Source organism: Pelmatolapia mariae, linkage group LG4 (genome assembly GCF_036321145.2).
Source record: "Pelmatolapia mariae isolate MD_Pm_ZW linkage group LG4, Pm_UMD_F_2, whole genome shotgun sequence".
Lineage (NCBI taxonomy): Eukaryota > Metazoa > Chordata > Actinopteri > Cichliformes > Cichlidae > Pelmatolapia > Pelmatolapia mariae.
The window spans coordinates 34,625,405-34,653,129 of record NC_086230.1 but is presented as its reverse complement, the minus strand read 5'-3'; the positions used below and the strand labels follow the sequence as shown (position 1 = coordinate 34,653,129).

Genomic DNA, 27,725 nt, shown 5'->3' with positions numbered 1-27,725 from the left:
TTTGCAAAAGTATCAGTGTTTTCTGTGTGATTGATTCCTGCGTGTGCACTTTATGATGTGAGGAGGAACGTGCGCACGCAGCCAGGGTAGTGTTGATGGTGTTCATGCCCTGAGGCCGCAGCAGCGTTAAAGCAAATCAGTGCACAGGCTCAGGAGCACAGCAGGGACCACCCACCAACAAAAAACCAGTGAAACAGCCGGAACTCCCAGCATCATCCCCGGGTCCGAGCTCATTAATGATGGACTGCACTGTCCCTCAGTCTGACCAATCAATGGGGGGACATCGAGGACAGCGGGGACAAGAGGGACAATGGGGGAACAGCAGGGACAAAGTTTTCCTTGTGCACTTAATAAACAGTGTAATGTGTGGTCACAGTAAAAGTGATAGGTGTGTTCACATGTTAGTGGTGCAGCGCTGCAGTGTCTGGTGATGTCATCAGGTCTTCCCACCATCACGCTCCTGATGCTGGCGTCCTCGTGAGCGCACCTGTGCTGTGTTTGGCCTGAGAGCTGCAGCGCTGTAGCCTGAGCTCAGATCGATCGGTCGTGCAGCTGTCAGATTTTTCACACTGCTTCCTGTGCGACGCCTCTGAGGCATGAACTGATCTGTTTTTCTCGTTTCAGGCTTCCACACAGCCCCCCACCCCCATCCCCCACCGACCCTGGAAATAACAACTCCCTGAAATAAAGAGAGCAGGAGCGGGAAACTAAGCTGCAGAGATCTTTCTCTCCTTTTATCTCTCCTGGTGCTCAGAGGAAACCTCACTGAGGAGTTTTTATCTTCACTTTGCTTCCTGGCTGTCAGCTGAGCGTCACAGGGAGGAAGTGGAGGTCTCACCTGAGGCAGGTGCACGTCACCGGTGCTCAGCATGAGGCCCTGAGGAGGCGGCGGGATTTTCTGTAAAGCTGGTTGGATTTTAAGGAGGAGGAGGAGGGAGCATGGGGAAGGAGCAGGACCTCCTGCAGGCGGTGAAGAGCGGAGACCTGCTGTCCACCCAGAAGCTGCTGTCCAAGCTGAAGACCAACAGGAACAGTAAGTACGCCTGAGCCTATTATTCAAAACAGAAACTCAGAAAACAAATCAAATGCCTGAGCTGCTCGTGTAAGTGGGGCGAGGTAAAACTGATCTAAGGTCAGACGCATCCCAACATTGACCCGTCGCACCGTCAAAGTCAAAGAGAGCTCCTGTTTCTGTTAACGCAGGAGGGTTAAACATGTTTCTGTCCTGCTGTGACTAAAATCAGAGTTTATGGCCTTCTGATTTTGTTACACACTTTAAATGAACGTGGGAATGCTTCTCTGCTCTCCAGGCTAGGGCTCGGCCATATTATACCGTTCATGGTAATACCGCTACAATGTTAGGCAATGATAAGAAAATAAAATATCGCGATAGAATATTGGTAAAACGCGCATGCGCAGTGCCTTTGTTTTCATGCGCACATGGCCGAAAAGCATGGCGGCAACAGAGAATGTGAAGGGAGAAAGCGGATCATTGAGTGAAACGGATGAACCAGAACTGGTTTGTAAAAATGCTGCAACTTCAGTGATGTGGAACTGGTTTGGTGTTTGTCCGTCAGATACACAACAAAGCACTTTTTTTTGTAGAACATGCAAGCGGGCCGTCGTTATTGCTGTATTTGTCGGACTAAGGTGCTCGTAAATCTGGGAGTAATCTGGGTCCTAAACTCCGTCTGCATCAGGTCCCAAAGTCAAACGAACACTGCAGCATCACTGAGAGTTAAAAACTGTCTAAATTCTTTCATCTGTAATAAAATGATCAGCGTTGCTGCTTTACCAGGTGTAACAATTAAGTTTAACATCCAGGCATCCATGAAAACAGAATTTATTACATTTAACGGAGTTAGAAGTTAGCAGGAAGTTAGCGGAAGTTAGCTCGCTAGTTTCGCTAGTTACCCAAACATGATATAGCATGTTCTGACTGAGAGATTTCTGAAAAAAATAAAACGTACAGCTCTGCTGTCACTTCCAACATAAAGAAGACGGAAAACTAAACAGCAGTGACGTTTGTAGGGTTACTGAAGTTGGGCTAGCTGGTATATAATGATGTGCTACGTGATTGTTAGCGACACAGCTATGTTAGCATAACATAAACAGTGAAGCTGGAGGATGAACGCTAACTTTTTTCCACTCGATAAAAGTTAACGTGAAGGTTCCCGATGGTTAGGGACAAATGCAATCGCATGGCAGGATGCTGTAAACGGACCAAACTTCAGTCAGGAGAACAACTGAGATAATCCATCCACAATATGAGGTTAGTCATTAATATACTGCAACAACATGGGACAGAACAATGGTACAGAAGTGGAGGAAGCAAGAAGAATGAAGTTTGATTTATCTGACTGCACCTTATGGTCAGAGAAATACGTATTTGACTTTTTTATTTGGCACACTGCAGTTTAATGTTGCAAAGCACCTCTTTTTAACTTCAGTGGATATTATACATGGTTATGCTCAGGATATGTCAGCCCATTTCTACTGGAAAAGCCTTTTGGTTAAACTTTCAGCAAGGAATTTGCATTTGCACTGTTAAATTTTTATATAGCTTTAATGCACATAAACAGCTGCTTGTTTAAGTGAAAATAAATGGATGGGTTTTTTTGTAACTTTTGTAAAGTTGTGGAGTTGTATTTTGTATTTTGTCTCACATCAATTATATCATCAGTTATGTCGTTATCGCAAATTTTCAAATATATATCGTGATAAATATTTTTGGCCATATCGCCCTGCTCTACTCGTTGCTTTTCTCAGTAACAAACGTAAAGAAACTGAATCACGGCATCGGCTGTTGTTGTGTCATAAAGCTGCCGACTGTGGAGGGTCGTCACAGGGCTCGGAGAGGCTCCTGCTGCTGTCACATAGACTGAAAGTCTCCGGATGGTGACGCTGGCGTTTCCTCTAACAGCAGCTAAAGCAGCAGCTCAGATGTGGAGGAAGCACTTTTGCGTCTGTTTTCTGCCTCCGTGAATATTTGAAGCGTCGGGTTTTTGGGGTTTGAAGTGTTTTCATGTCAGTGGAAAGTGTGAAACCAGAGCTGACCGAGATACCTGCCGTGGGTTCGGCTTTCTCTCATCAGACGCTCCTCAACACTGGCTTCGCTGACAAACTGAACGAAATGACTTAAATTGACTTAAGGATCCGCAGTGCATCACACAAACGTGTGCGCTGTGGGCCGTAGCACACGTTCATTTATTCTCCACAAACGTGCAAACTGTGCTTCACAGTGTGGAGCATCTGCAGGCTTTTGCACACGTCTGTCTCCGAAATTGATTTTGGGAACATGAGAGAGAACGGCGTCTCAAATCTTGGATACAACATTAAGAAAAATGTTTCTTTGTAAACACGTTGATTTGGATCTGGTCCATGATGTCAGCCCTGCAGAGCACAGCGCTGAGCTTCGATGGAGACAGGTTACTCAAATCCACACAGACAAAACTTTATGGAGCACAACTTGAATATACGACACATAATCTGCTGTTAAGTTTGGCCTCTTATATCAAATACCTTTGTGAATATTTCAGCCATAACTTTCACTTTGTGTTTTCACTCTCAGAATAACTCAGTCTGTAATCACAGGTGTGTGTGCGTGATGAGCTAGTGGTCGAGAAACAGGAGACAGGAAGGGTAACTGGTTAGCAGCAAGTGAACTTTCAGAATAAGAGTGCAGGGGTAAAGAGAAAGTGTGAACAGAGATGAGATGATCCCCTGCGAGCAGCACGTGGTGACAGCGGGGAGGAAGAAAGGTGGATCAGCATCGCCATAAGACAGGATGTTCCAAAGAAGTCAAACATTTGTTTAGTGTGTGAGTTAAAGGAGGCACGTGGCTCCTGACGGGCTCAAACCAGTGCTGTGTTTGTGTCAGCTGTGTGTGTTTGATGCTGTTCACCGCCACAATCACGGTGTCGCGTCTCTGAGGGGCGGCGAGTGGTGGTTTCCCAGCTCCCTCAGGGAATTCCCGTGCTCCGTCACATGACCCCCACCAATTGTTCTCGCCTTGGCGCGCTCAATCCATCACCTGAGTACATCACGCCACCGCTCCTTAAACTGCTGTCTCACAGAGAGGTCAGATGTCCACTCGCCTCCGTTTTTCGCATTCGTCTGATTTTCGAGTGACCCGGACTCGTCCTCCTGACATCTGGCGCTCTGATGTCGCCCCCGACTGTTATCACCCAAATCACAAGGAACTCCCAGATGGTGGCCGGCCAGGATTAAGAGGATTTATACTGCTGGTTGGGGGGGGCGGGCGGAGGCGGGGGGGCTCTGTTTATCTGATGCTGAAGAATCTGGTTCTCAGAGCTCTGATGTTTACAGTCAGCACGCTGACTCTGCACTGCTCTGTTGCTCAGATTAGACCAAGACTAATCCCATAAACTCAGCTCAGGCTTTGTGCGTCGCGGGTCCATCGTTAGTTTGGTGTTTCTGCAGGTTTTGGACTCAGGCAGCTGGAAACACTTCTGTTGGATCATTTCACAGCATTATTCACTTTAGGGAAAGTTCCCTTTTTATTCATTGTAAAAATGGAAAGAAAGCTGATCTAAAGCTGCTGCAGAGCGTTTCCTATGTTTTGGAGTCGACCCAGTAAATGATCGGGAGCATCGCCCTGTCTGTGCTTTGTGACGGAGCAGAGGAAAAGCCAGAGTCTCTCTCAGTGACCGGAGCTGTCCCGTTTACCTCAGGGGGTTTCGTCTCAGTTATAAAAGCAGACGTGAGTCATGGTCTCTGCGGGACACAGAGGCTGTGTGGCAGCTTAATGACTCTTTGTAAATAATGTGAAATTAGTCATCGGGAAAGCATACAATGCAACGCTGCAGCGGAGCTTTTCCTTCTGGGAAAATCCCCTGATACAGGTCTGTCCTGAGACCTGTGAACGGCCCAGAGAGTGTTTGGCTCCGGTCTGCAGATTCTTTGGGCCGTACGGACTCGAGTCTGGCCGCCTCGGCTCAGCCGCAGAAGAAGGCCAGGTTAGAGCCGAGCCAAGCGCTCTCGGGTGTCAGGTCCAGGTAAAGCGTGCTTCGTAGAGAAGGGTGTAGCGTGCCGGGCTGTGGTGTTCACATGTTCGCGTGTGCGTGCAGAAACACTGAGCAGCTTGCTGCTGTGAGGTCACATCGGTGCAGCAGGTGGATTTTTTTCATGTTATCTTTCCTGCACTCGTGCTCCACGCAGACTTTATTTTGCATCTGACTTTTTATCTTCTTCTACATTTGCTTCCTGCTGAGCGTCTGTAGCGCTGAATTCCCCCACAGAGATCACAGCGTGCTCTGATCTTAAAGAACTTTCACTTTTTCATTTTGTGCTGCCTGATGAAATCTGATCTGTTTCAATTCTTCGTCCTGAGTCTGAGAGGATTTTACACCTTTGAACACAGGAAGACCTCCTCGTCTCACAGCATCAGTGTTCTTCTGACCCACCGTGAACCCGATGCAGCGTAAAGCCGTCGGAAACACAACGGCGAGCGGCGTGTCGGAGGCTCTGCTGAGACGGGGAGCGCGGGGGCTCGTCAGCGCCCACATGCTGCCTCTTTCGTGTTTTATTCAGGAGTTTGGGTTCAAACTCAGCTCAGCCAATCACGCTGATCGCTGGTGACAGATCTCCCGTCCTCTTCTGGACTACTTTCACGCTGCTGCTCCTTCAGTTTCCTCCTTTAAAGACGTCTCCTTCTGCTTTCTCATGTCTGTTCTGGTCTTTATCGAGAGTTTCAGAGCTTTTTAAAAGCACCTCATCAACTTTCTCCCGTCTGCGCTGATCTGTGACGGAGCTGGAGGCATGAACAGACTGATGGACGACGACAAAAACTGTGAACCTTTGGAATGACAGAGGAGGAAGGATCTAAACAGGAAAGAGCTCTCTCTGGTGCACAGCTCAGCTGGAGCTGCACTAACGTTGAGTTCAGACGATGTCCATCAGATCTCATTACGGTGTCTCTGAGCCATGAAACAGAAGCCTTGATGTCATCTCCTAACCTCACAGACGCACATGTTTGTTATTTGTTTCTATAAATTTGGCAAAAATTGACCCAAACGTGTCGAGCCTGTAGCAGGAAGCGTCAGGTCGGACCGGATTCTCACTGCTGTTAACGCCTGTAAACCTCAGAGACACCCGGGTCTCACAGTCACGATGATCCTTGGTTTTCCTGCTGACGAGTGGGAATAAATGAGTTGCGGGTCGTTTGAAGCGGGAAATATTTCAGGGCTTCACACGGTCGCGCTGATCCAGCCTTCTTTTGCACGCTGTTCTGAGGCGAAGGTTGGCACATACAGCAGACTGTTTGTTCAGCCAGGCGCTCGAAGACGCTTGCTTCCTCGACTTCCGAACACCAGACTTTTAAAGTGAAGGGTTAATGAGCGGGAATTTTTCACTCTCCTCCACAGCGATTTGAGGGGAAGTGTTAAAAGCTTTCAGACAGTGCGTGAAATTCTTGCTCTGTGTTTGAGCTGCTGTTGTTTGCCTGTGAAACAGGCCGATCGTACCTCTGAAAAGGGGAACAAAGCTCCTGTGTTTGGGGCCGAGGGGCCCCTCAGGACCCCTGGCTGTCAGGGGTTTTAGTCCTAATGGGAAGAAACAGAGAGAAGCCTTACTAAGGTTTTATTTTTCTTTAAACTGAAAGCCTTGCTCAGAGTAGAAGTCAACATAACTAGAAACAGGAGGCAGGCTCAGCAGGCCTCAGGGGTGGGGAAATCCTGCTCACCGGGACGTTTCCCGGAGCCTGCTGGTCGTTTCTGCTGGAAATTGTCAGCTTGACCAGCGATTTTGTGGCGGACATTTCAGAATCCACAAATCTGCATTGCACTCCAAGCACTTAGGCAACGTGGACGTGCTTCATCAAAGGACTGAGTCCTAAACCTGGAAACACGTCACCTGATGAAATGGCTGATCCACACCTGAATCCAGTCCAGAACCAGCAGCTAAACCCTGCCAGCCTGTCTCACAGTGCTTTAGGTCGGCCTCAGTGAGTGGACATGAAATAGATCTGCATACTTTAAGATAAAGATAATAATTTGAATATGTGGCTTCACTCTGTATCTCCTGCTTATTAAAAGCTGTAACTGTTGCAAAGTACATTAAAAAAATGTAATAACTTCAAATCCGAATTAAAAGCTAATTAAACAGAATCAACAGTCAGCTGATCTGTGAGTCGTCCGTGTGCTGATGAAAATAGATATTGTGATGCTGAATCATTTGGCTGACTGGAAGAATGTAAATACAGAATGTTAGAGGACCTGAAACGGAGCCCTGCGGAGCACCACAGCTGTTCATACATGTGCTGCGTCCCATCTAAAGATGCGATCATATCAGTAAACACTGATGTGATTGATATCTAAGGCCTATAAGTGAGTTTTCTTTGCTCACTTATATTGGTCAGTTACAGATATTCGCCGCTCAGTCCAGAGAGCATCTTTTAATCAGCGGGTCTCTCCTCTGTCAGCCCACCAGAGCAGCCGGGACTCGTTTCCTGAGTGAAACACTTTAACTTGGCTCCTTGCTTTTCGCATAAACACCTTCTCCACAGTAATGAGACTGGTGTCTTCCAAAATAACCCGCCTCTGAGCGCGCTCACAGCAGCGGGGCAGGAAGCTGTAATGGTTCTGTCTTCACTTTTTATCGAGGCTTTGAAATGGAAACGAGACCATAATGAATTTCGTCTGAGGCTACGTCCTGTGCAGCGGGCTGATGGCTGCTGGAGCTTTTCTTTATTTGCTGTTACGTAACAGATGTTCTGCACTGCGCTCTCTGCTCGGCCGCTTTCCTCTTTTGTGAGTTTCAAGCTCGATTCTTTTCTTTATGTCCGTGCAGCTCAGGGGTCACGTGACTGAAGGATGGCACGCATGTTTCCAAGTGTTCCTTGTCCTCTCAGCTTCAGTGCTGTAAACACGTCACGCGTCACGGAGGCTCTTCGAGGTCGCTGTGTTTCTGCAGGGTGTGAGGGGCAAAGCACAACAACACAAACACTGCTCTCACCTGTTCTGAGCGGCCACCTGTCCCATAAGCCTTAAAGTTTACCCAGAATGCACTTTGTGAATTATCAAACATCGTGTGTCTGCATCACGTGATGTGAAACACCGTGGTGGATCCTTTGCATGATGTCACAGCTTTTGTTTTTAGACAGACTCCTCTGCACCCAAATGGATTTGCGTGCAGGTTTTCACAGCAGCCCTGTGAGACGTCTGAAAACACAGCAAGAATATGAATTTCCTCCTAATTAAAAGCGTAAAACTAGGCCGCTCAGAAGGGCACATCTTCTGAGGGTCAGTGCCTTATTTTGCAATTTTAAAGCGAGTGAGTGGGATAAACACCTACATTTTTGAAGGTGGCCTCCTCAGTCCCGCTGCTGCGCCTCTCCATCGGGAGTCATGAAATGGTATTTAGTGTCTTCTTTTATTATAATCTTACTAAATTTTTTGTGCATCTGTGGCTCCAGTCTGCTCATTAACAGCTACCTTTTTTAATTTGTGGGCTGTGCTGCAGCAGCTTTGCATGAGTCACAGCTCAAAATAATCCTTCTTTATCTTATCCTTGGCCTTTGTGCAGCCTTTAAGTTCATCCTGTGTTTAAACACGAGCTGTTTTGGCTCCTCCCCCTTTAAGGACTTCCTCTTTTTAAAGATTGGCCGACTTCTGGAAGCCTGCTGACAAGAACCAGCCATGGAGTGAGTTTCAAGCGCTGGAGTTAAAGTCGGCTGGACTTCTTCAACTCTTAAGATTACCATAACCTGGGTGATGAAGAGCCTACAGGCAGCTCAGGAAACGAGTGTTGGTGTCTGAGTCGTTGTTTCCACACGTCCTTGTTCCTGAAGGATTTCCTGAAGATCAGTTTTCAGCGCTCTAAAACAAACATAAACAGCCTAGCTGCTTTAGCTCCGCCCCCTGGCTTCTGCTGCTCCAGTGGAGGGTGTCAGTGAGGTCAGAGGGGGTGATAAATACAGAGATCTGCAGGTTGTTTTCTGCTCTTAGACGTTAAGAGGTCAGACAGGTGAATCTTATATGATCAGCCCATGCAGAGATATGATGTTCAAACCCTCCGTGTACAAGGGGCAGCCAATCAGAAGAAAGCTAGCTTAAAGGGGAGGAGCTAGAATGTTGTTTTTTTTTTCTGGTTGTATAAAATAAAGAAGGATGATTTTGAAGTGAGTAGATCCCGAGGATCCTAACAACGTTCCTGGTGAAATGGCAGATCGGTGCTGAGGAGCTTCTTCCACCTGAAACCAGCTGTGATCTGTAGCTTGCTTTGACCTGGGCCTCTGGCAGTAAACTGTTCCTTCTCAGAGGAAAAAGTTCAAACTGTCGGTTCGTCAGACTCTCATTCTCTGCTGTTAGCGAGACTGTCCTGCGTCTGACTTATGAGTTCTGATCTGCCTCTGACTTTGTTTGAGGAACCGTTCCCACCACTGAGCACGAGAGGAATTCACTGCACTCTAATTTAGGTCAGAATTGTGGTGAGATGCTAAAAAACGAGGCTTAATTTTCCCTCTGAAGCGCTGGCCTGTGCACGTCTGTCCAGATCTGCTCGCTCTGACACTTTAACGGTGATAAAAGGCTCAGAGATGAGTGTGGTTTGAGGCCGTCGGCCCAGCGTGACGTCCCGCTCACAGCTGCGGATTACGAGCTCCAAGTTTTACTCAGTTTTCTGCTTCTCCAGCACCCACTCCCACCCGCCCCCTCAGCCCCTGTGTTGTATCTGTGCCAGCTATTGTCCGTGTAGCAGAGCAGCGTTTGAATGCAGAGGGGAGAATAGAGGCGCTGATGTCATGGCGCTGGTATGCAAAGCCCACGGCAGTACCTTCGATCTGCTCGCTGAGGCTGGAATTTGACTCTGGTGAAAACCAGCCGCACACGGAGCGTTTCCTGAAGTCTTCAGCCAAAGAGAGGGAGGCCTCGCGGCGCTGCCAGCAGACGCTCGCTCCTGCAGAGAGGAGAGAACGAAGCGCTGTCACTCCTTTATGTTGATTAGGCTTTCTCACCTGTCCTGTGGTTCAGGTTCTGAGGTCACAGCTGTTTCCTTCTCCTGGATTAGCTGGTCATCAGACCGGACTGTTTCCACGTCCGTTAGCTGTCTTCAGCTTTCGGTTTCAGGGTTTGGATAATAATCCTTTGAACATTAAATATCTGCCATCTCAGCAGGCTGGTGCTTATGATACAAGATGTAAAGATGTTACACATCGTTTCAGAGGCTGGTAGTTCAGCTCTATGACACTCATACACTTCCCCTCGCTTACGGGAAGTCAGGAGCTCAGAGAGTTAAGGTTTACAAAACTTCAATTCATTAGCCTTAAAATGTAACATTCATTCACCTCACTGTTAATCAGCCACTTGTCTTATGTGCTCTCATGGAAATCACATAAGAGCACTAAAGGAAGGCTGCCACGCTCCCTGCCCCGACCCCTAACCCCTCATGACTTTATTCAGACATTAAACCCTCATTCAGTGTTCTCATATTTGTTTTTGTCACCTCATTGATCAATCACAAGTAAACGAATAAAGTAATCTCTGTGGCCTCTGCCTGCTGCTGTGAATGTCAGTTTACCTAAGTGGAGGCTTGATCGGCCACACAGGCATGCCCGGTCGCATGTAGCAGGCTGGAGGAGGTGGTGTACGAGGGCGGAGGAGGTCCTGGTGCTGCGACTGTCCAGATTGAAGGAGGTTTTTGTCAGCGAGGAAAAGAGGAACGGGCGTGGAGCTGAGCTCATATCCCCCCCGAACAATATGTGCCGAGTCCTGAGCCTCTTTCTTGTTTGAGGTTGGGATAGGAAGAGGAACACACACCACGCTCCACCCTGAACCACTTCACTGGGAAAACAATACTGGAAAGACCGGACAGAAGATCGACGGCTTCTGTCTGTCAGAGCATTTTTAGCTGAAATAAACAGTTCTAAGATAAAACGGAGCTTTTAAGCCAGTTAGGCTTAAAGGGCCATTAGATGTAACAGTCAGGACAACCAGTAACAGTCCTGCATGTTCTGTCACCAGTAAAACATGGATAATGTTTTACTGGTAAATACTAATAAAACCCTGGCGGTGCTGTTTAGCACTGCTTAGCTGCATCATTGATGGGATTATTTTGCAAAAAAGTAATCTATTACACATCACATTACTTAAAATTAATGCAGGACAGTACTTCATTACACTGCCGTTAGAGTAACTAGTTACATTATTTCCTTGTTACTGTATAAAATGAGCTGAAAGGTGTTTCTCATAATTACCAGTTAACTATAAAACCTGAGGCTGCACAGATCCCTGTGCTGATGAGGACACGCACACAATCTGTACTTTAGTGTTAATGAAAGATGAACACCAGCCTGAGGAAAGTAAAGCATGAGCCTGGCTGCTCATCACTGTTCAGGCTCTGGCTGCTGGGCTGGAGTCTGCATACACTTAGCTTTATAGTCACTCAGCTAGCTCAGTGTTAGCTTCGTGTTAGCATGCTGTCGGTGCAGATGTTTGCAAAGAGCGATATAATGCTGTTGTTTCTGTGCTGGATTCAATTTGAACTTTAACATCATGATCTTGTTCTTTCTTGCAATAAAAACGTTTAGCTTGAGATCAGTTTAAGTCAGCAGACAGCGTGATGTTTTTGTTAAAGTGAGCGCATACTTGAGTAATCTCAGCTGCCTCGTGATTAATGCCACCCAGCCCCGTTGGTTTGGCACTCACAGACTGTGTGTTTAAAGCCTGCAGGCTGGCTATAATTAAGCTGTTCTTACATGAACAGTTTGAAGGAAAGAGTTGTGCTCCGGCATGTCCGAGCCGTTCATTCATCAGCAGCTCTCAGCCCAAATTTCCCTCTGAGGTTTGAGTCTAAACGTGCCTCCTCTGGGACAGCGAGTGTGTCATTAACAAGCTGCTGTAATTGAGTGGATGGCTGGTGTTGTGACTCAGTGTGCAGATGAGCCCCAGGACGCCTCTGCACATCCAGTCTACTCTCTGTGGTGGCCGCGCTTGGTGCTGCTCCAGGACGTTGTAATTGCAGACCACCACCCACGGCAGGGTCCCTACTGAGCTAGTTGTTTTCTGGCTCTCTCCTTCTGGGGGTCTTACCCCCCACCCCCCCCCACCCCACTGTGCTGTGGCTACTTGTAGGTTCCAGGATATGTGGCGGGGTGGGGAGCTGGAGCCCTGGAGCCCTGGGACCCTGGCTGGGCTCCAGACATTTTCATACTGTATCCCACATGTCATGTAAGAAGTGAAAGTGTATGTAATACAGAGCTGATCTAGGAAAAGCAAAAGCGTTCAGATCATATTTCTGGTTGTAAAAGCTGCCTGACAGGATAAAAACACCAGCTGCTGTTATAATGTGAATATTTACTGTTGGCTCACTCCATTAGCTCCACCAGGCCGGGCCCTGCAGCCCCATATATTCATGAGGAGTTTGTCTCCGTGCGGTCCAGCTGCCAGCCGCTCTGGACGGCGCTCAGGCCTGAAGAGTCCTGATCAGCGTCTCCACAGCAGAGTGTGAAAGAGGCGGCTGTCAGCGCACTCAGGAAACCATCTCAGCGTCCTCATTAGGCTCTGTTGACTCTGGCCTCTTGGCAAATAGCAACTGAAACACACTTCTAACCGCTCAGTGTGGAAAAAACGAAAGTTCAGGAACCTGCAGACGGTCAGAAATGCAGATTCTCCCCATTTGATTTGAGGTTCACAGAGCTAGTAATGTGATGTCTCACTCTCTCATTTAAAACGTCTTTAACAGCTTTAAGCTCAGTGCTGAGTTTTGCTCTGAGCGGTCTGCATCTGTCAGAGTTACATTACAAATCACTGGATACATTACAATGCCTCTGTTTCTAAACAGCAAGTCTGGATGAGTTTATCTCATGAGTGCCACGGGGCCCACGTGGTTGTTAATCAGGCTCATTATTGTGACCCTTCATCGTGGTTGGCTATCCGCTGACCCGAGCCCTGTCCACAGAGCGGTCTGACCTGCGCACGTTTGTGTTTTCAGATTTCTTCCCGTGAACACAAACGCTGAGTTCAGACGATAAACGCTGAAACCTTTTGTGTGTGATAATGACCCAGCAGAGCGCCGAAAGTCGAGCTTCGTGCTTTGCTTCAGTCTCCTCTCCGACCTTAAGACCGAACTGTGACCATCTCACAGGTGTGTTTGCACCAGGATGCGTTCAGGGACGCTCTCCTTGTTCCTGCTTCAGTTTTTAAGCTGATTGGTTGTAAAACTTCTCTGACAGGATGGACACAACAGATCCCAGCTTCTGTTTCTTTCCTCTCCTCCGTCCCTCTGCACTTCTTCATCTGCGTCGTGGCTCGTCTCCGAGTTTGCAGGCGCTCGTTTCTGTCAGCCCGGCCTCAGAACACAGTCCTTCCCTGCTTCTCCTCCATCAGTCAGCATGCGTGACGGGCCTGTTTGTGCATGCAGAGGATGCATACATCAGCTGATGGAGGCCTTCTCTGTGTGTATACTGGAGCTTCTCATAACTCTGAGGTTCCTCTCTGCTTCTGCTGTGGAGGATCCGAGTCTGCCCTTTTTCACCTCTTTGTGACCAAAAGGTCGCAGTCTCACAGCAGACTGTGCTTTGTACTGATCTGCTGTCTCTGATCAGACGTCCAAATATGTCAGAGGCATCAAGCTCCCATCGGCCGGGTTATCCTGAGCTCTTGAGTCTAAAACCAGCCTGACTTTCCCGCCTGAGTCTTCATCGTGGGAAATTTCCTGAAGCCACTCATATCGGCTGCTCTCCTCAGATCCAAGTTCAGGTTGACATTTGAGTTTCCTTTTCCTTTCAAAATAAAGGACGTGGCTCTGTTCATCACTGGAACCAAAGCTCACAGGGTACGTTGATGGGCCGTGGGCTCATGCGCCCTTCGTTTGTCTGCTCAGGCTTGCCTGAAGAGTGTGTGTGACGGTTTTGTTGTGTGTTTGGAGCCTCTGTGGCAGACCTGTGTGTTTACGTTCCCGCTGAGCCCGCAGAGCGTCGGCGGTTCAGGCTGAGGTGGGAAGGCGAGTGAGGAATGAGGCCGTCTTATCAGCTGTGCTGCCAGCGTGACGTCGCTGTTATCAGGCGGCCGATAGAGCGGCTCCAGCCCGCAGATGCAAATATCTCGTGGTGAGACTTGCTCCGTGGAACTGAAAGTGATGAAGAATTTATTGGAAGTTGGAGAAAAGTTTGTGCTGCGAGGAGCTGAAGCTCCTTCGATCATTTTTACTACAACAGGTTTTACACACAGTTAAGTGGACGACGTGTTTGATTCAATTCACTGCTTCACCTGCTGACAGGAAGTGATGTCACTCTCCTCCAGACTTCATTCACCATAAGTTTCACTCTGCTGTGTTGATTGGTTAGTTTGTCTTTGCTGTGTGACTTTGTGAGTTAGGCCCCGTCACAGTGTCTCTGCTGTGGTTTCCTATCAGGGTAAAAAAAACTGTTTTTGTTCACTTTGTGTTCTTGTTGTTTCCTCACATCAGCAGACGTCCTAACCTGTTGTCACACTGCAGGTTAAACACATGCTCACGTAAACATCAGACTTTTGTATCACTGGCACAGGGCCCTGAAGAGGGCAGAGTTTCAGAGAGAGATTTGGGGTGGAGCCTCGGAGCTTTAGTTCAGTTCAATTCAGTTTTATTTATATAGCGCCAAATCACAACAACAGTCGTCTCGAGGCGCTTTTATATCGTACGGTAGATCGTACAATAATAGATACAGAGAAAACCCAACAATCATATGAGCTTTACAGCATCAAATTATAACAAGAAGTCACTTTGAAAATATGGACAACTTTCAAAGTGACTTAGACCGAGCTGTTTAGGTGTGTGTGTGTGTGTGTGTGTGTGTGTGTGTGTGTGTGTGTGTGTGTGTGTGTGTGTGTGTGTGTGTGTGTGTGTGTGTGTGTGTGTGTGTGTGTCAGCTCCCCACTGTGGACTGCAGAGAGTCAGTCTGAGGAAGTTTCCTCGCTCAGTGATTTTGTTGTTTCCTTCAGGGCGGGGTCCGCTGCTCGCTCCCGCCCTGTGGAACAATAGTGTTGGGACAGGAAGTGTGGAAGGGCCACGGCTTTGTCCCTGAGAGCCAAGCCTCCGTCAGCACAACACCACCCCCTCCTCTTCCTCCCACACCGAGTCACGGTCAGGTTACAGCCTGACGCCTCCACAACACACACACACACACACACCTCAGGTGTGTGACCCAGGATGATGAAAATCCACGTCAGTGTCACAGGTGTGTTGTTCAAATACGTTTAAACTTTATTGCTCTCTGAGGAAGGACAACCTGCTGAAAGCAACAAAAACATCTGATAAACACGGACATGTCAAAGTCTGGATTTCCTCCATTAGGTACCTTCACTGTTTTTAAGCTCCAGGCTTTTAGCTTCTTTAAAGACTGTGTTTTACTCTGAAAGGACAGAAGGGCTGATTACTTTTTGCATCTCCAGCTTTGTGTTTTTGGAGCAGCTGTGCATGATCCACAGTTCAAAATAATCCTTCTTTATTTAAATGAGGCCTCAGCTCAGCTCATGCTGTGTCTGAAACAAGCTGCTTACGTCAACCAGGGCGTCTCTTTTGTCCAGGGTTCAGAGACATTTTGCTCTGACTTTGGTCGTTACTGATTAACTGTTTGAACCAAAGCAGGAGAAAATGAACTGAAGCTCACAGTAAATGCATTCTTTATAAAAATAGTCCAATAATTCACACGCACGTTATGCTTCCTTTTCTGGACTTCACGAAGCTTTATTGGAGCAGATCCAGCAGACAAACTGTTATTCTTACGTTTAATATCTAACATATGCTCACCGTGTTTGTCTAAAGCTACAGCAGATAAAACCAGTCTGTGATTGCAGTCCTGTTTGGCTCCCAGTCCAACCGTAAGGGAGGTTCTCTGAGCCGAGGACGGAGCGCGGGGACGAGCCTCCCCCGTGTCCTCGGCGCTTCAGACCTCAGATAAGACGTAAGGACGTCTTCATCTTCACCGCGTTGTCCTCATTCAGTCAGCAGATAAGAGGCAGACTCGTCCCACTGCTGCTTTGGACAAACACTCGCAGAGCTTCCTGTGTTCCCGTGCCAGGCTCTCTGAAGGCCAGGAGGAGGAGTGAGGAAGAGGTGCTGGTTGGTGCCCGTGTTTCCCTCCGAGACCGGCCGAGCTTCATCAAACAAAGCGGCTCTGTGAAGGACTCACACTCACAGACGTCACAAACCGAAAGCTTCTGGTAAAACGAGACAGACTTACAGGAAGTGAGGGCTTTGAGTGCTCGGACAGAGTAGAAAAGCGCTATATAAGAACCAGTCCATTTACCATTTACGTTGTCTTCCATGAAACGAAAGGGACCCGAACACGGAGAGGTCAAAGTTCACCATGTCTGACTGAAGCATTACAATGCCTTACTTATTACAGTATGAGCGTCTCCAGCTGTTTCACAGTTGACTAATCAGAGATCACACAGAGTGAATGTGTGATGTTTGTCGATAGTTTGGAGGAAACCAAACGCCTCAGACCCGGTGGAGGGATGATGGTTTGGGCTCCTCAGAGTCACAGAGTGGACCGTGAACTCCTCTGAGCACCAAACTGCTCTAGAGTCAGCGTGAGGCCGTATGACCCACGGCTCAACCAAACTGGATGATCAGCTTGACGGCGATCTGAGTCCAGACCTCAGCCTGACTGAGAGGCTGTGCATGAATGAACTGAAGCAGCGCTGTGAAGAAGAGTTCCTCCACAGACTGACGAAGTCACACAGAAACATCTCTGACCGAGAACCCGAGGTCGCTCCTTAAAAAGCAGGTGGACACGCTGAAGCTGTCAGACTGCGATCAGCTGACGAGGCTGAGCGCGTACTGTTGGCCTCGCTGGCTGATATCTGCAGTCATGTGACCTGCTGAACCACATGAAGGCGCTGGTGTTTGAACTGCACGCTGTAATCTGCAGGAGTTTCACTTTGTGCCTCTGAGTCTGTTGTGGTGTGTTTGGAGGAGGGCCAGCACGCCGCTGCCGGCCTCCACGCGGCTCCGCGGCGTCCCGTCTTTTATGGCTTTGTTTTACACGCAGCTGGGAAACAAAAAGATGTGAGCCGCAGCCTGCAGACGTCTAATCATAGACACTCGCAGCGGGCGGCTAATTTTAGCTTCAATTTTTTTCTTTTACAACAGATCTGCTTTCAGGATCCACTTCACCATCCCAAACCAGACCGCTGAAATCTGCAGACTCCTGCAGAAAACCTCCTCCTCCTCCTCCTCTCCGTGCATTCTTGTGGTGGCTGATCCGCAGGACGCCGACGTTTCAGCTGAAATTATAAAAAGCAGAAGCCTGCAGCCTTTGCTGGGACCCGGCCACGCCTTGCTCCACAAGCATAAAGTTAAAAATAACTCTGGACAAATGTGCAGCAGATGATGAAGAAGCTGCCGGGGGTCGGTGTGGATGTCAAACCTGCCTCGTTAACGTCTGATCACGTTGTCAGAGTGTGTGTGTGTGTGTGTGTGTGTGTGTGTGTGTTTACAGAGGAATTTTAAATGGCTCCTGTTTTCTTTTTCTGTGACCGATGTTCTAATTTGTCATTAATTTTAACTTTTAATCATTCAAATAATCGTTTCAGTAATAAAGACCAGATTTTAACGTCACTCCTAATTCAAGCCCAGAGATTAAACACACACTGCTGTCTGTCCCACCGGAGCTTCTAGCAAAACATCCTGCGCACAGATCGTTTGGAGTCCTGGAGAGATGCTGGCGGGAAGCTTCCCCAGTGACTGAAGCCAATCAGAGAACCAGGGGAACCAGGTCTGCAGCCGCTCGCATTCAGCTGCCGTCTTTAGAGTTACGTTGCTGCATCAACACGTCAGTGAAACAGCAGTAAGTCGGACTGCTATCAGTCTGCAGTCGATTGGAGTCAAGTTGGCAACTACGTGAAGTTTGTTGATAGACGTGAAACAGACTCCTCTTTGAATAGTGACGTAGTTGCTGCAGTTTTACTGCAGAAAGACACAAACGCTTTAAACAGGAATATAACCCGAGCGCAGCACGCTCAGTCTCTGTTGGAGAGACGCCTTGCTCGTGGGCAGAGACTGACTGAGACTGCTGACTTGATTACCCTTCACCCATCCGTCTGAGAGTGACTGCAGTGAGTGTCAGTCAGACTCAACTGTTTGGAGGTTGTTAGGTTGCCTCCAACCTGGCGGGGTGGGTAAAGGTTGAGAGTTGCACGCCGGTGGCCACAGCTGTGGCTGTGATTCAATGCTTTCACTTTAAACCGCCTAAAATTACTTTTTACTTTTAATCGTCTTAATCGTTGAATCATTTCCAGTCATTTTCCTGCAGGAGGCATTTTTGGTCCCCGCCTGATCACCGCGCGTTACAAGCCGACTGTTGGTGCACGCAGAGCTCGGGAGCAGCAGGCTGGTCCACAGCCTTCCCTGCGCTGGTTTCCAGACCTCCAGTCCCGTGTTAGATCTGTTAGCAGCGGAGTCATCAGGACGATATGATCTTCAAAAACATATTTCACATAACTGATCCTCACCACTCCAAGGCCTGCTGCTGTCAAACAAACTCGGAACGTTTATGTAAAAACGAAGCGATCGCATTATTGATGTGATTATAAAATTATGGCGTTTCATTCCGCCGTGACGTCCAGTCTCTCTGAGGGAGTGGGTGAAGTAGAGTGGTCACACTTCATGTGGTGAAACACAGCGGCGGCGACTTCCTCCCTGCGTTCAGCCCGTTCCTGCGTCTCCGCTCATGCTGATTTATTCCTGTTCATTCTGAAATCCAGGTCATTATCAAAGCAGCGCTGCGGTCCCGGAGGGCGAGCGTGCCGTGCTGCCCCGAGATCCTCATTACTTCAAACGCTGCTGTTGTTGTTGGTGAGGTGGTGAGGTGGTGAGGTGGTGAGGGGGGGGGTTAAGGGCGGTGGCAGCAGACTGTGTTTACAGGTTTTGACGTAAGAAGTCGGAAGACGTTAAACTGGTTTCCATGAGCCCCTGAACCTGCGCAGAGCTCTGCTGATAACTCGGCAGGAGAGAGACGCTCTGACTTCCTGTTGCTGACCGTGGCGTTACGATGACGCGCTGATTAGACGCCACCGTACCAAACAGAGCCCGGACCGTCGAGGAACCCCCTCGCTTCAAGAAGGACGGCATTCCAGCGAGCAGCAGTGAAAACGAGGCTGCGAGACGAGGACGGGAACGAGTCTGTAGTGTCGCCCCCGGCGGCGAGGAGACTTTTCTGGCAGCGGATCAAAGAGGCGCCGAGCTTCATCTCTGTGTCTGAGCAGCAAACCTGCTGAGGAGGTCAGGGCTGGGCCAGAGGCTAATGAAGCGTGCTCAGGAGGACGATTTACGATCGGGTGTCCCCGTCTGCTGCAGGAAGCTTCTCCTCCCATCGGCTCTGATTGGATTTCCTCCGGTGGAAGAGAGTCTCTGACATCTCGTCATCCCGCAGCAGTCAGACGTGGACGTTATCACCGACTCCTGAGCTTCCACCTGCGGTCCAGACGCCTCTGACCACCGCTGAAAAGAAAAGTTTTAACGATGAATCACGTGAGCTCATGCAGGACGGCACTGTGGTTAGTTTGGACCCTGCAGGCTGTCAGCAGGACAGCAGTAAGACACGCACAGGAAGGTCAAAGTTCAGATTAACCTGTCACGCAGCCACAAACACATCACTATTACCCATAATGCATCTGCCATTATACTGCGTTCAAAACTGTAAAGACAGCGGTGGAGGAGTTTGTCAGGAAGTGAAACGGCCGTTTGGTTCATGAATGTGAAAAACTTCTCGTTTTCAGATTTGTAGCATCACAGACAGAAGCTCCGCCCATCTGCTGTTTAAACCTTCTGTCTGCAAAGGGCAGCCAATCAGAACAAGGTTAGCTTGAAGCAGTGGTTCTCCTTTTCCTGCAGCTGGTTTATAACAGCTGGTCTGTCTGTCAGAAACAGACATGCTGTTGCTGTCGGTTTAAATCCTACATTACCCATGATCCTTTAGCTCAGCGTTATTCTGGGTTTCAGTCTTTAAGTCAAAGAGCTTCGTGTACGTTTGACTTTTTAACCACGTGTTCCAGCCGTCCTCCCGTCCAGCTTCACCTGAACGATCCGCTCGCTGGACGATCACATGACCACGATCAGGCGCTCATGTTCTGTGTGTTTTTGTGTTTCAGAGCTGCTGGGCTCCACTAAGAGGCTGAATGTGAACTTCCAGGACTCAGATGGGTGAGTGATGAAGTCAACACTATAAAAAGACGTTTTCTGGGCCCGCTCCTCCCAGCGAGGGAGCTTTTTTTACTCTCTGCTCCCCGAGCTCCTATAAAAAGTTTCCACTCTGTGCTCTGTCCACTCAGCAGATTCAAACTTTGTTTAAAGCTTCTTTGTTTTGGTTTTTTAGCGTGTTTTTTTGAGACGTTCATCGGCCGCTTAAACACTAGCAGCCTGGAAGGAGACGAGGAGACTTTAATCTGTCCTCGTCGAGTCCCCGAGGTTGTTTCCTCCCTCCTCAATCTGACGAGCGTGTCTTTATATCCTCTGTGTGCATCCTGGAGGTTAAATAATAATAGAGCAGGAAAAACAAATAAAACATTCAATTATGCTGTTCGACTAATTTATTGTAGAAATGGAATTAATTCGACCGCGATGTGCAGGTCAAATATCAACATCAGATTTCTCTGTGGTGTATCAGGTGTGACGTCTGCCTGATTTTGGACCCATGAATCAGGAAGTGTCAGCTGAGCGTCGAGCTTCATAAAACGCACGTTTGACTCTTTTCAGCTTTAAGTCGACACAAAAGCTCACAGACCGTCTGGACACCACCGCGCCAGTCCTGAGACACCTTCAAGTGTCCGGCTCCTTTTGTAGGCTCCACAGAGGGCTGGAGGAGGAGGGATGGTGGCAGCGGGGTCAAAGGTCAGGGGGGAGAGCGGTGACCATTAAGATAGGAGTGTTTACAAAGAGCCTGGATGACTTAATACAGCGCTGACAGCAGAGGTCAGGAAAGGTTAAAGAGAGAGGAGACAAGTGGGCTCCTTAAGGATGGACGCTGGGAAATAGTGTGTGTGTGTGTGTGTGTGTTCCTGTCTAGCTATCTTTGTGAGGACCGAAATCTGCATTCCACTATACTTGTGAGAACCAACAGTCACTTATGAGGACACACACAACGGTCCTCACAAGTTTGAAGACCTTGTTGAGGCACAAAATGAGGTTTTAGTGTCAGGGTTATAATTAGGTTATGGTTAGGGTAAGGGGCTGGGGAAACCATTACGTCAATGAAGGTCCTCACTAAGATAGCTGAACGGGCTTGTGTGTGTGTGTGTGTTGCATGTAATGGCCTCTGTGTGGAGGTGTATCTCGGGCAGGAAGAGGGGTTTTTTGGCAGCTCGCCGGGCAGTGAAGCTCCTCTTCCTCGCTCTGTTATCACACGGCTGCATCTAAACACAACACACAGATTCCCACAGTCCTCGGGTGTCCGCCCAGCACGCCTCAGCCCGTCTGAAGCCTCCGTCACAAGCAGACGGGCGTCAGCATCCAGACGCAGTGACAGTTTGTAACTACAAATGATTTGTGGTTACGTACGACGTCACTGGTTCACTGATATGTGTCAGCGCGTGGCATGAGCAGCGGGTCAGAGGTCGTTTTCCTCCATCTTTGACTCATGGTCACACGATGGTTCGTTTGATCAAACGAAGAAATAAAAGCAGGCATGAATGAGGAGAGGAGTGAATGAAACAGAACGGCACTCGCTGCCCTCGCCAGAACGCTCCCTGAACAAAAGCTGGTGGTTTCCTCCTCTGAGCTCTGATTGGCTTTGAGCACCGAGCACCCGCCTTCCCCAGGTGAGGAGAGAAAGTGCCCCGTGGAGGACTTTGGCCAGGTCAGCCATTCATCACTCACATCGTTTGTCTTTGTGTGTATGTGTGTGAGAGAGAGAGAGAAAAACACACACACACATAATAGGAGGCCTCTCTGCGTCCCTGTGAGACAAATTAGTATTTGAGTCTGCTCTGAGGTCTCCGGCAGCCCTTTGGCTCCATGTTTGGATGTGTTTCCATGGAGAGCGGCGCTGGAATGGCTCCCCGCGATGACAGCAGATCGGGCCTTTTGTTTGGGAGGCGGCCCGAGCTGCCAGCGGCCGTCCCAGCGCTGACCGCTGCGATAGCTGTAGTTTCTGTGCCGTGGACGTGTGTTAGAAACGATGAGGCCTCCACAGTTTCACTTCCTGTTCCTCGGACTCACACGGAGCTTCAACACTTCCCGAGCGTTGATGCTCCATGTCAGTTTGGTCAGTGACGGCTGGAAGATGATCTCTTTGATTCCTCAGACTCAGGCCTGCGTCCACACGCTGCCGTCTGAGCGCGCACTGCTTCATTCCCGACCCGTTAGTTTCAGCGTTCTTTGTCGTTGGGACGTTTTTCCTGTGAACGATTCCTTTGACTTTCTTTGTCGCTCTTCAGTTTGTGGAGGGAAGGAGGAGAAGGAGGAAAACCAGACGAGGCGCTGATGCTCGAGGTCATGAACACAAATCTACAGATTTCAGTAACGCCACAGATGGTGGTCGTCCCGCCCCTGACATCAAGCAGCCAATCACCAACCAAAACTGAGAAAGCATCGGGCAACATATTCCTGTTTTATGGTGCACGAGAGGTCCGAAGGAAATCAGGTATTTGCTGCTGGTCGTCTCCTGCAGACAGACGGCAGTCGAGGAAGATTTAGAGCTCTGTGATTGGTCGGGCCTCTGCAGGAATGTGACACTATCAGCAGGAATGTCAGCTGTAGCTTTCCCTCTCTGTCTAAGTGTGTGTGTGTGTTGTATTTAATACCACTGCAGTGCATTCCAGTCTGTAGGATGACACCAGCAGAGAGGGAGGAGTTCAGGGTCTGTGGCCCTCCTGCTCGGTGAGAGGAGGTGATGAGAGGGGAGGTCAGGGAGGCCTCGCTCTGCCACAGGGAGCACAATAAACAACTGTGTTTACTTTGTTTAGATTTTTATGGGAAAAATAGAAACAAAAGCATCAAATCTGCTTCATAAAATGATGAAAACATTAAATATTGAACATTCAGGTTGAACATTCATCTGAACTTTCAGGTTGGTGTTACTGAAACACCTCAGGGTTATTATCTATTTATTTATTTATTTATTTATTAAAATGTTATTCTGATGAGGTCCAGAGAAAGGCCTCAGTTTAAGCCTCACACAGATGTGATTCTGGAGTCTGACGTCATGTTAGTTTGTCACGTTTGAGCCTCTACAAAAAGGCGACTTGGTAAAAAAAACAGTTTTTCATGATTTAATAAAGATTTGGTTTGAATCTAATTAAAAGTCTGGACTTCAACGCGTCTGGATACGTGAAGCCCACGGAGGCGGCGTTCCAGTTGTTTGTGGACGTAAAGTGAGGAGGAGCCATTTCAGCGTGTGAAACGTTCGTTTCCCAAAGCGGCGCCCAGCTCCATGTTCACTGGTAAGAAAGGAGTGACCTCCTCCTCCTCGCCCTGCTCGCCCTTTAATCCTCTGCTAATAACAAAGTGTCTGCAGCCTCATTAGCAGCCTTCAGCCCGTTCAGACGAGTGATCTCCACGGCACACCGACACGCTCGACCCTCGCTCCTGACTCCTCAGAAGGATTCCTCCTCCTCCTCCGCCTGCTCTCTGCTGCCTCTCTCAGCGATCCATCCATTACTGTTGGAGTTGCCCTTGGCGCTGTCTCCTACCCACATGAATGCCATCGCTCGCATTACGCAACAGATAGAAAGGAGAGCAGCGCTGCACTCAAAGCGTCCTCTCTTCTTCGGGTCTTTCTCGGCTCGCTGCAGAGCGCCTGTAATGTTTCTGCTGCTGTCTTTACACAGGACGCGTGGCCCCGAGCGTCGGCCCCTCTGCTGAGCGCCTCACATGTGGGGGAGGATGCTTCGATGTGCGCCGCTCGTGACTTCATCACAAAGCCAGAAAGCAGTCGCAGAGTTTCCTCGTGTTCACATTCATCCTTTGCTTTTTAAAGGTGTTTGTTGTAAACAGATTTGAACACGGCGAGTTACTCTGTTCTCACAAAGAGATCTTTCGTCTTTAAAGTTGAAACACCAGTAAGACGTCTGCAGTCAGTCAGGCTCAGTCTGTTTGTGAAAATAGGATCCATGTCATTACAGAGAAATTCACAGAAATTCATTATAACTATTAATATTCAGAGTCCAGCCAGAACCTCGTGGATGTGAGCAGAATGATGCAGGAGTCCCCGACCACAGTCGAGCAGCTCTGATCAGCACTGTCTGTCTGCGACGGTCGGGGGACTGGCCGGGTCCCACCGGGTCGCCGCTGCAGTCACCCGCAGGTCGAGGGTGTTGCGTGTGTTCGTTTGGTCGCAGTTGGAATGTGAAAGAAGTCGATCGGAGCCGTGACGTTCCACAAAGGTGGAGCTCCGTTTATTCTAGGTGTTTGTGTCTGCAACAGATTTCATTCATGAAGCGAACATGGAGCAGTTTTCTGTATGCACGATAACATATGGACACGCCCACCTCGTTCAAGCTGGTTCATCTGCACACACAATACCATGTCAGACGTGAGCCCGGAGAGCCGGGCACATCTGGACGTGCTCCCAGGTGTTGCCGTTACCTGCACCCACAAGTCTGTCTGACTCACAATATTCGGCCTCCGCCCTTCTCTCCGCGTGCGGCGGCGAGTCCAGGCACCGCGGAGCGTTTATTCAGCCTTTTGTTTGGCTCTCAGACACACCCCGATCACAGAACGGAGTCTGGATGCACGATTTCAGATCACCACAGAATCTCGTTGTTGTGAGGAAGAAGAGCAGCGCTGTTATCTCTTATTAAAGAGCAGAGCTGCTTTCAAAGGGCGCTTTGATTCTGTGTGAATGAAGCCAGCGGCAGACACACTGATGTGGTCTGTGTGTGTGTGTCTGTGTGTGTGTGTGTGTCTGCGTGTGTGTGCGCGTGTGTCTGCGTGTGTGTGTGTGCGAGGCGGATGGGGTCCAGCTGAGCCACACTCTGCAAACAGCATCTGAAGCTGCTTTCAGTCTGAAACATACGCCGCTCTGTCGAGCTGTGAAAGTGACGCCTTTGTGTCGCACACACACGCACACAGATACGCAAACATGACACAGCACAGGAAGTTCATGAATAAAGCGTGAGTGTGTGCGTGTGTGTGTGGTTACCCCAAAGGGCGAGACACTGGGAGTGTCACTGTGTCGACTTCCTGTCGTAATTTCAAAGTTTGAAATTTTGCTCAGTGAGGAGGGAATATTTTCCATCATAGTTAATGTTGGAAAAATCAAACGAGTCAAAACTAGAAGGCGAGGGTTGTTTGACTTTAATGCTCTTTGTCTCTCTTTGTGACCTTCGACCCCTGCCAGGTTCTCAGCGCTGCACCACGCCGCTCTCACAGGGACGAGCGAGCTGCTGGCGGCGCTGCTCGAGGCTCAGGCCACCGTGGACATCAAGGATAGTAACGGTGAGACGCTCCGTTACACCGCCTTGTGATCGGCTCCGCCTCCACGTGTTTTACGGCGACTCGGCTCACACCGACGGTCTTTGTGTTGTTTGTGTCGTGCAGGAATGCGCCCGCTGCATTACGCAGCCTGGCAGGGAAAAGCTGAGTCGGTCCTGATGCTGCTGCGCTCCGGAGCCTCGGTCAACGGCGCCTCACTCGACGGCCACATCCCGCTGCACCTGGCTGCTCAGTACGGACACTACGAAGTGGTGAGTGCGAGCGCGCAGTCCTCAGTCTGAAGGGGACACGTGTCACCGCTAGTTACATGACCTGTGGTCACATCACTCAGCCTGGAATAAATATGTGTTTATATGATGGCAAAAAATGAACACAGACACACACGTGCAGACACACACAGACACACACACTCAGCTGTTTCTTCTTCAGGTGTGTGTTTATGCACAGTGGCAGCAGCAGCGTGAGTCACTCTGTTAAACACTCTGGGTAATAAATAAATCCCACAGGAGCGCGATGCAGGAGGGAGGAGCCCGGGTTTGTGGGGATTCAGGTGGTGCTGATGGAGGAGGGAGGGGTAGATTTGGAGCGGTGAGTTTTGGTGGTGCAGCAGCCCAGATGTGAGCCTGAGGAGGAGGAGGAGGAGGAGGGGTGTTTGGTTGATGAAATGAATGCAGCAGGTTTTGCGGGTTAATCCTGGGGTCAGCTCTGAGTCGTCCCACTGTCACACACACCGCTCGTAGTTTTGAGGCCAGGATTAGCATGAATGTAGGTGAGTTTACATCTGTGACCCCGACGGTGGCGTGCTAATCTGGACGTTTGAGTCTTGTTTCCGGGTCAGAACAGAGCTGTTAGGTGGATACTAGCACATCCTCTGAAACTTTATCCTCGTGACAGCATTGATGTGAAAGACTAAGAGCTGAGTGTTTGATGTGGAGTCAGATTCACATCGCGCCCTCTAGCGATGCTGAAGTATTGATCCGTGACTTCCTGTCCTCCAGGTTTACTTCCTGTTGGACAATCAGCGCCTCGTGTTTGTAGGGTAGCGGCAGCTGTGGTAACGATGACGGCTCACGCGGAGGTCTCAGCATCGCTGACTGATAGTAGCAGAGGAGTGGAGCGCTGCTCAGTCACGATTGACGCCGCAGCGCCTCTGTGTCGGCGTTTGCAGAAGCTTAGCCTCTTCACGGCACCACACAGGATTTTACACCCAACAGTGAAGTGCACACTCTCAGCTTCAAGTCAACAGGCTGAACAAAAGTACTGAAAGTACTGCATCAGCCATTTTCATGCACAGTGCCTGATTATCAGAGGCTCAGAGTGAGCAAACAGACAAATGTAAGGTTTGTGTTTAACGCCGGCGTTCGTGGGTGGAGATCATGTGACTGATAGACGCAGGAGCGGCTCTGAACCGAGGACCAGATAAAGAAGGATTATTTTCAACTGTGAACCAGGCAAAGCTGAATAAGACTGTAACTCTGTGTGTGTGTGTGTGTGTGTGTGTGTGTTGCAGTCTGAGATGTTGCTGCAGCATCAGTCTAACCCGTGTCTGGTGAACAAAGCCAAGAAGACTCCTCTGGATCTGGCCTGTGAGTTCGGACGAGTTAAGGTGAGCGCGTGTTTGATGATCATATAAATGACTTTTATTCTGCAATCAGTCTCCTCTGTGCACTTTACACAGATACTGTGAAAGTTTTTAGTTTTGGACTGAACGTCTCTGAAGTGAAAAACCTTCAAAAAAGTAAATATGTGATGGATTCAAATTAATCGGTAACAAAAAAGCAAAAGAATAAAAAGGACCGAAGACAAAAGCTGTGTCCTAAAACGTAGGCCGCATCCTTCGGAGGACCCGGCCTTCGCGGTCTATGTGGGCCGGATCCTTCGAAGACCGAGAAGACCGGAAGTGAGCGGCTGTGAAATGGGACGGTCGAGCCTTCAGATTTGCGTCACCGCTGTGTCGGTGGAGTTTAATAAACTCGGCCGTCTGCTCCTTGATATCTAAAATATAACAGGACACTGCCGTAAATTCTCGACCGTCTCACACTTCTGTTTAATCAGTTTTCTGTTTGACGTTTATTCAGCTGTGGGAAAATCCCGGAGGAACCCACCTGAGGGATTAATAAAGTTTTATTTAATCTAATAACTTTGATCTCAGCCAAACCGATTTACTCCGGAACAAATAAAACACTGAAAAAAGCCAAACAATAACATTTTTAAGTTATCCGAGTTACTTATATATCACGTTTAACCTGAGTAGCGAAAGACCGCGGGGGTCTGAAAATGATGAAGCTGGGAGTTCACTGTTATCGCCCCAGCTCTAGTGACACACGAGCTCCCGGTCAGCGATCGAGCTGGTG

At 48.9% G+C, this 27,725-nt stretch overlaps 1 protein-coding gene across 3 annotated transcripts in view; it reads left to right on the top strand.

The window, feature by feature from the left end:
• The window catches only part of LOC134626598 (caskin-2-like), a 53,055-nt gene that overhangs the window by 2,046 nt on the left and 23,284 nt on the right, over positions 1–27,725 (top strand). For all 3 annotated transcript variants that reach the window (XM_063472557.1, XM_063472556.1, XM_063472555.1), the window contains exons 2-6: positions 625–1,033; positions 20,091–20,142; positions 25,277–25,374; positions 25,477–25,622; positions 26,882–26,977. In XM_063472557.1, coding sequence (XP_063328627.1) covers positions 940–1,033; positions 20,091–20,142; positions 25,277–25,374; positions 25,477–25,622; positions 26,882–26,977 — 486 coding nt within the window. In that variant the 5' untranslated portion in view covers positions 625–939. The remainder of the gene's footprint in view (positions 1–624; positions 1,034–20,090; positions 20,143–25,276; positions 25,375–25,476; positions 25,623–26,881; positions 26,978–27,725) is intronic.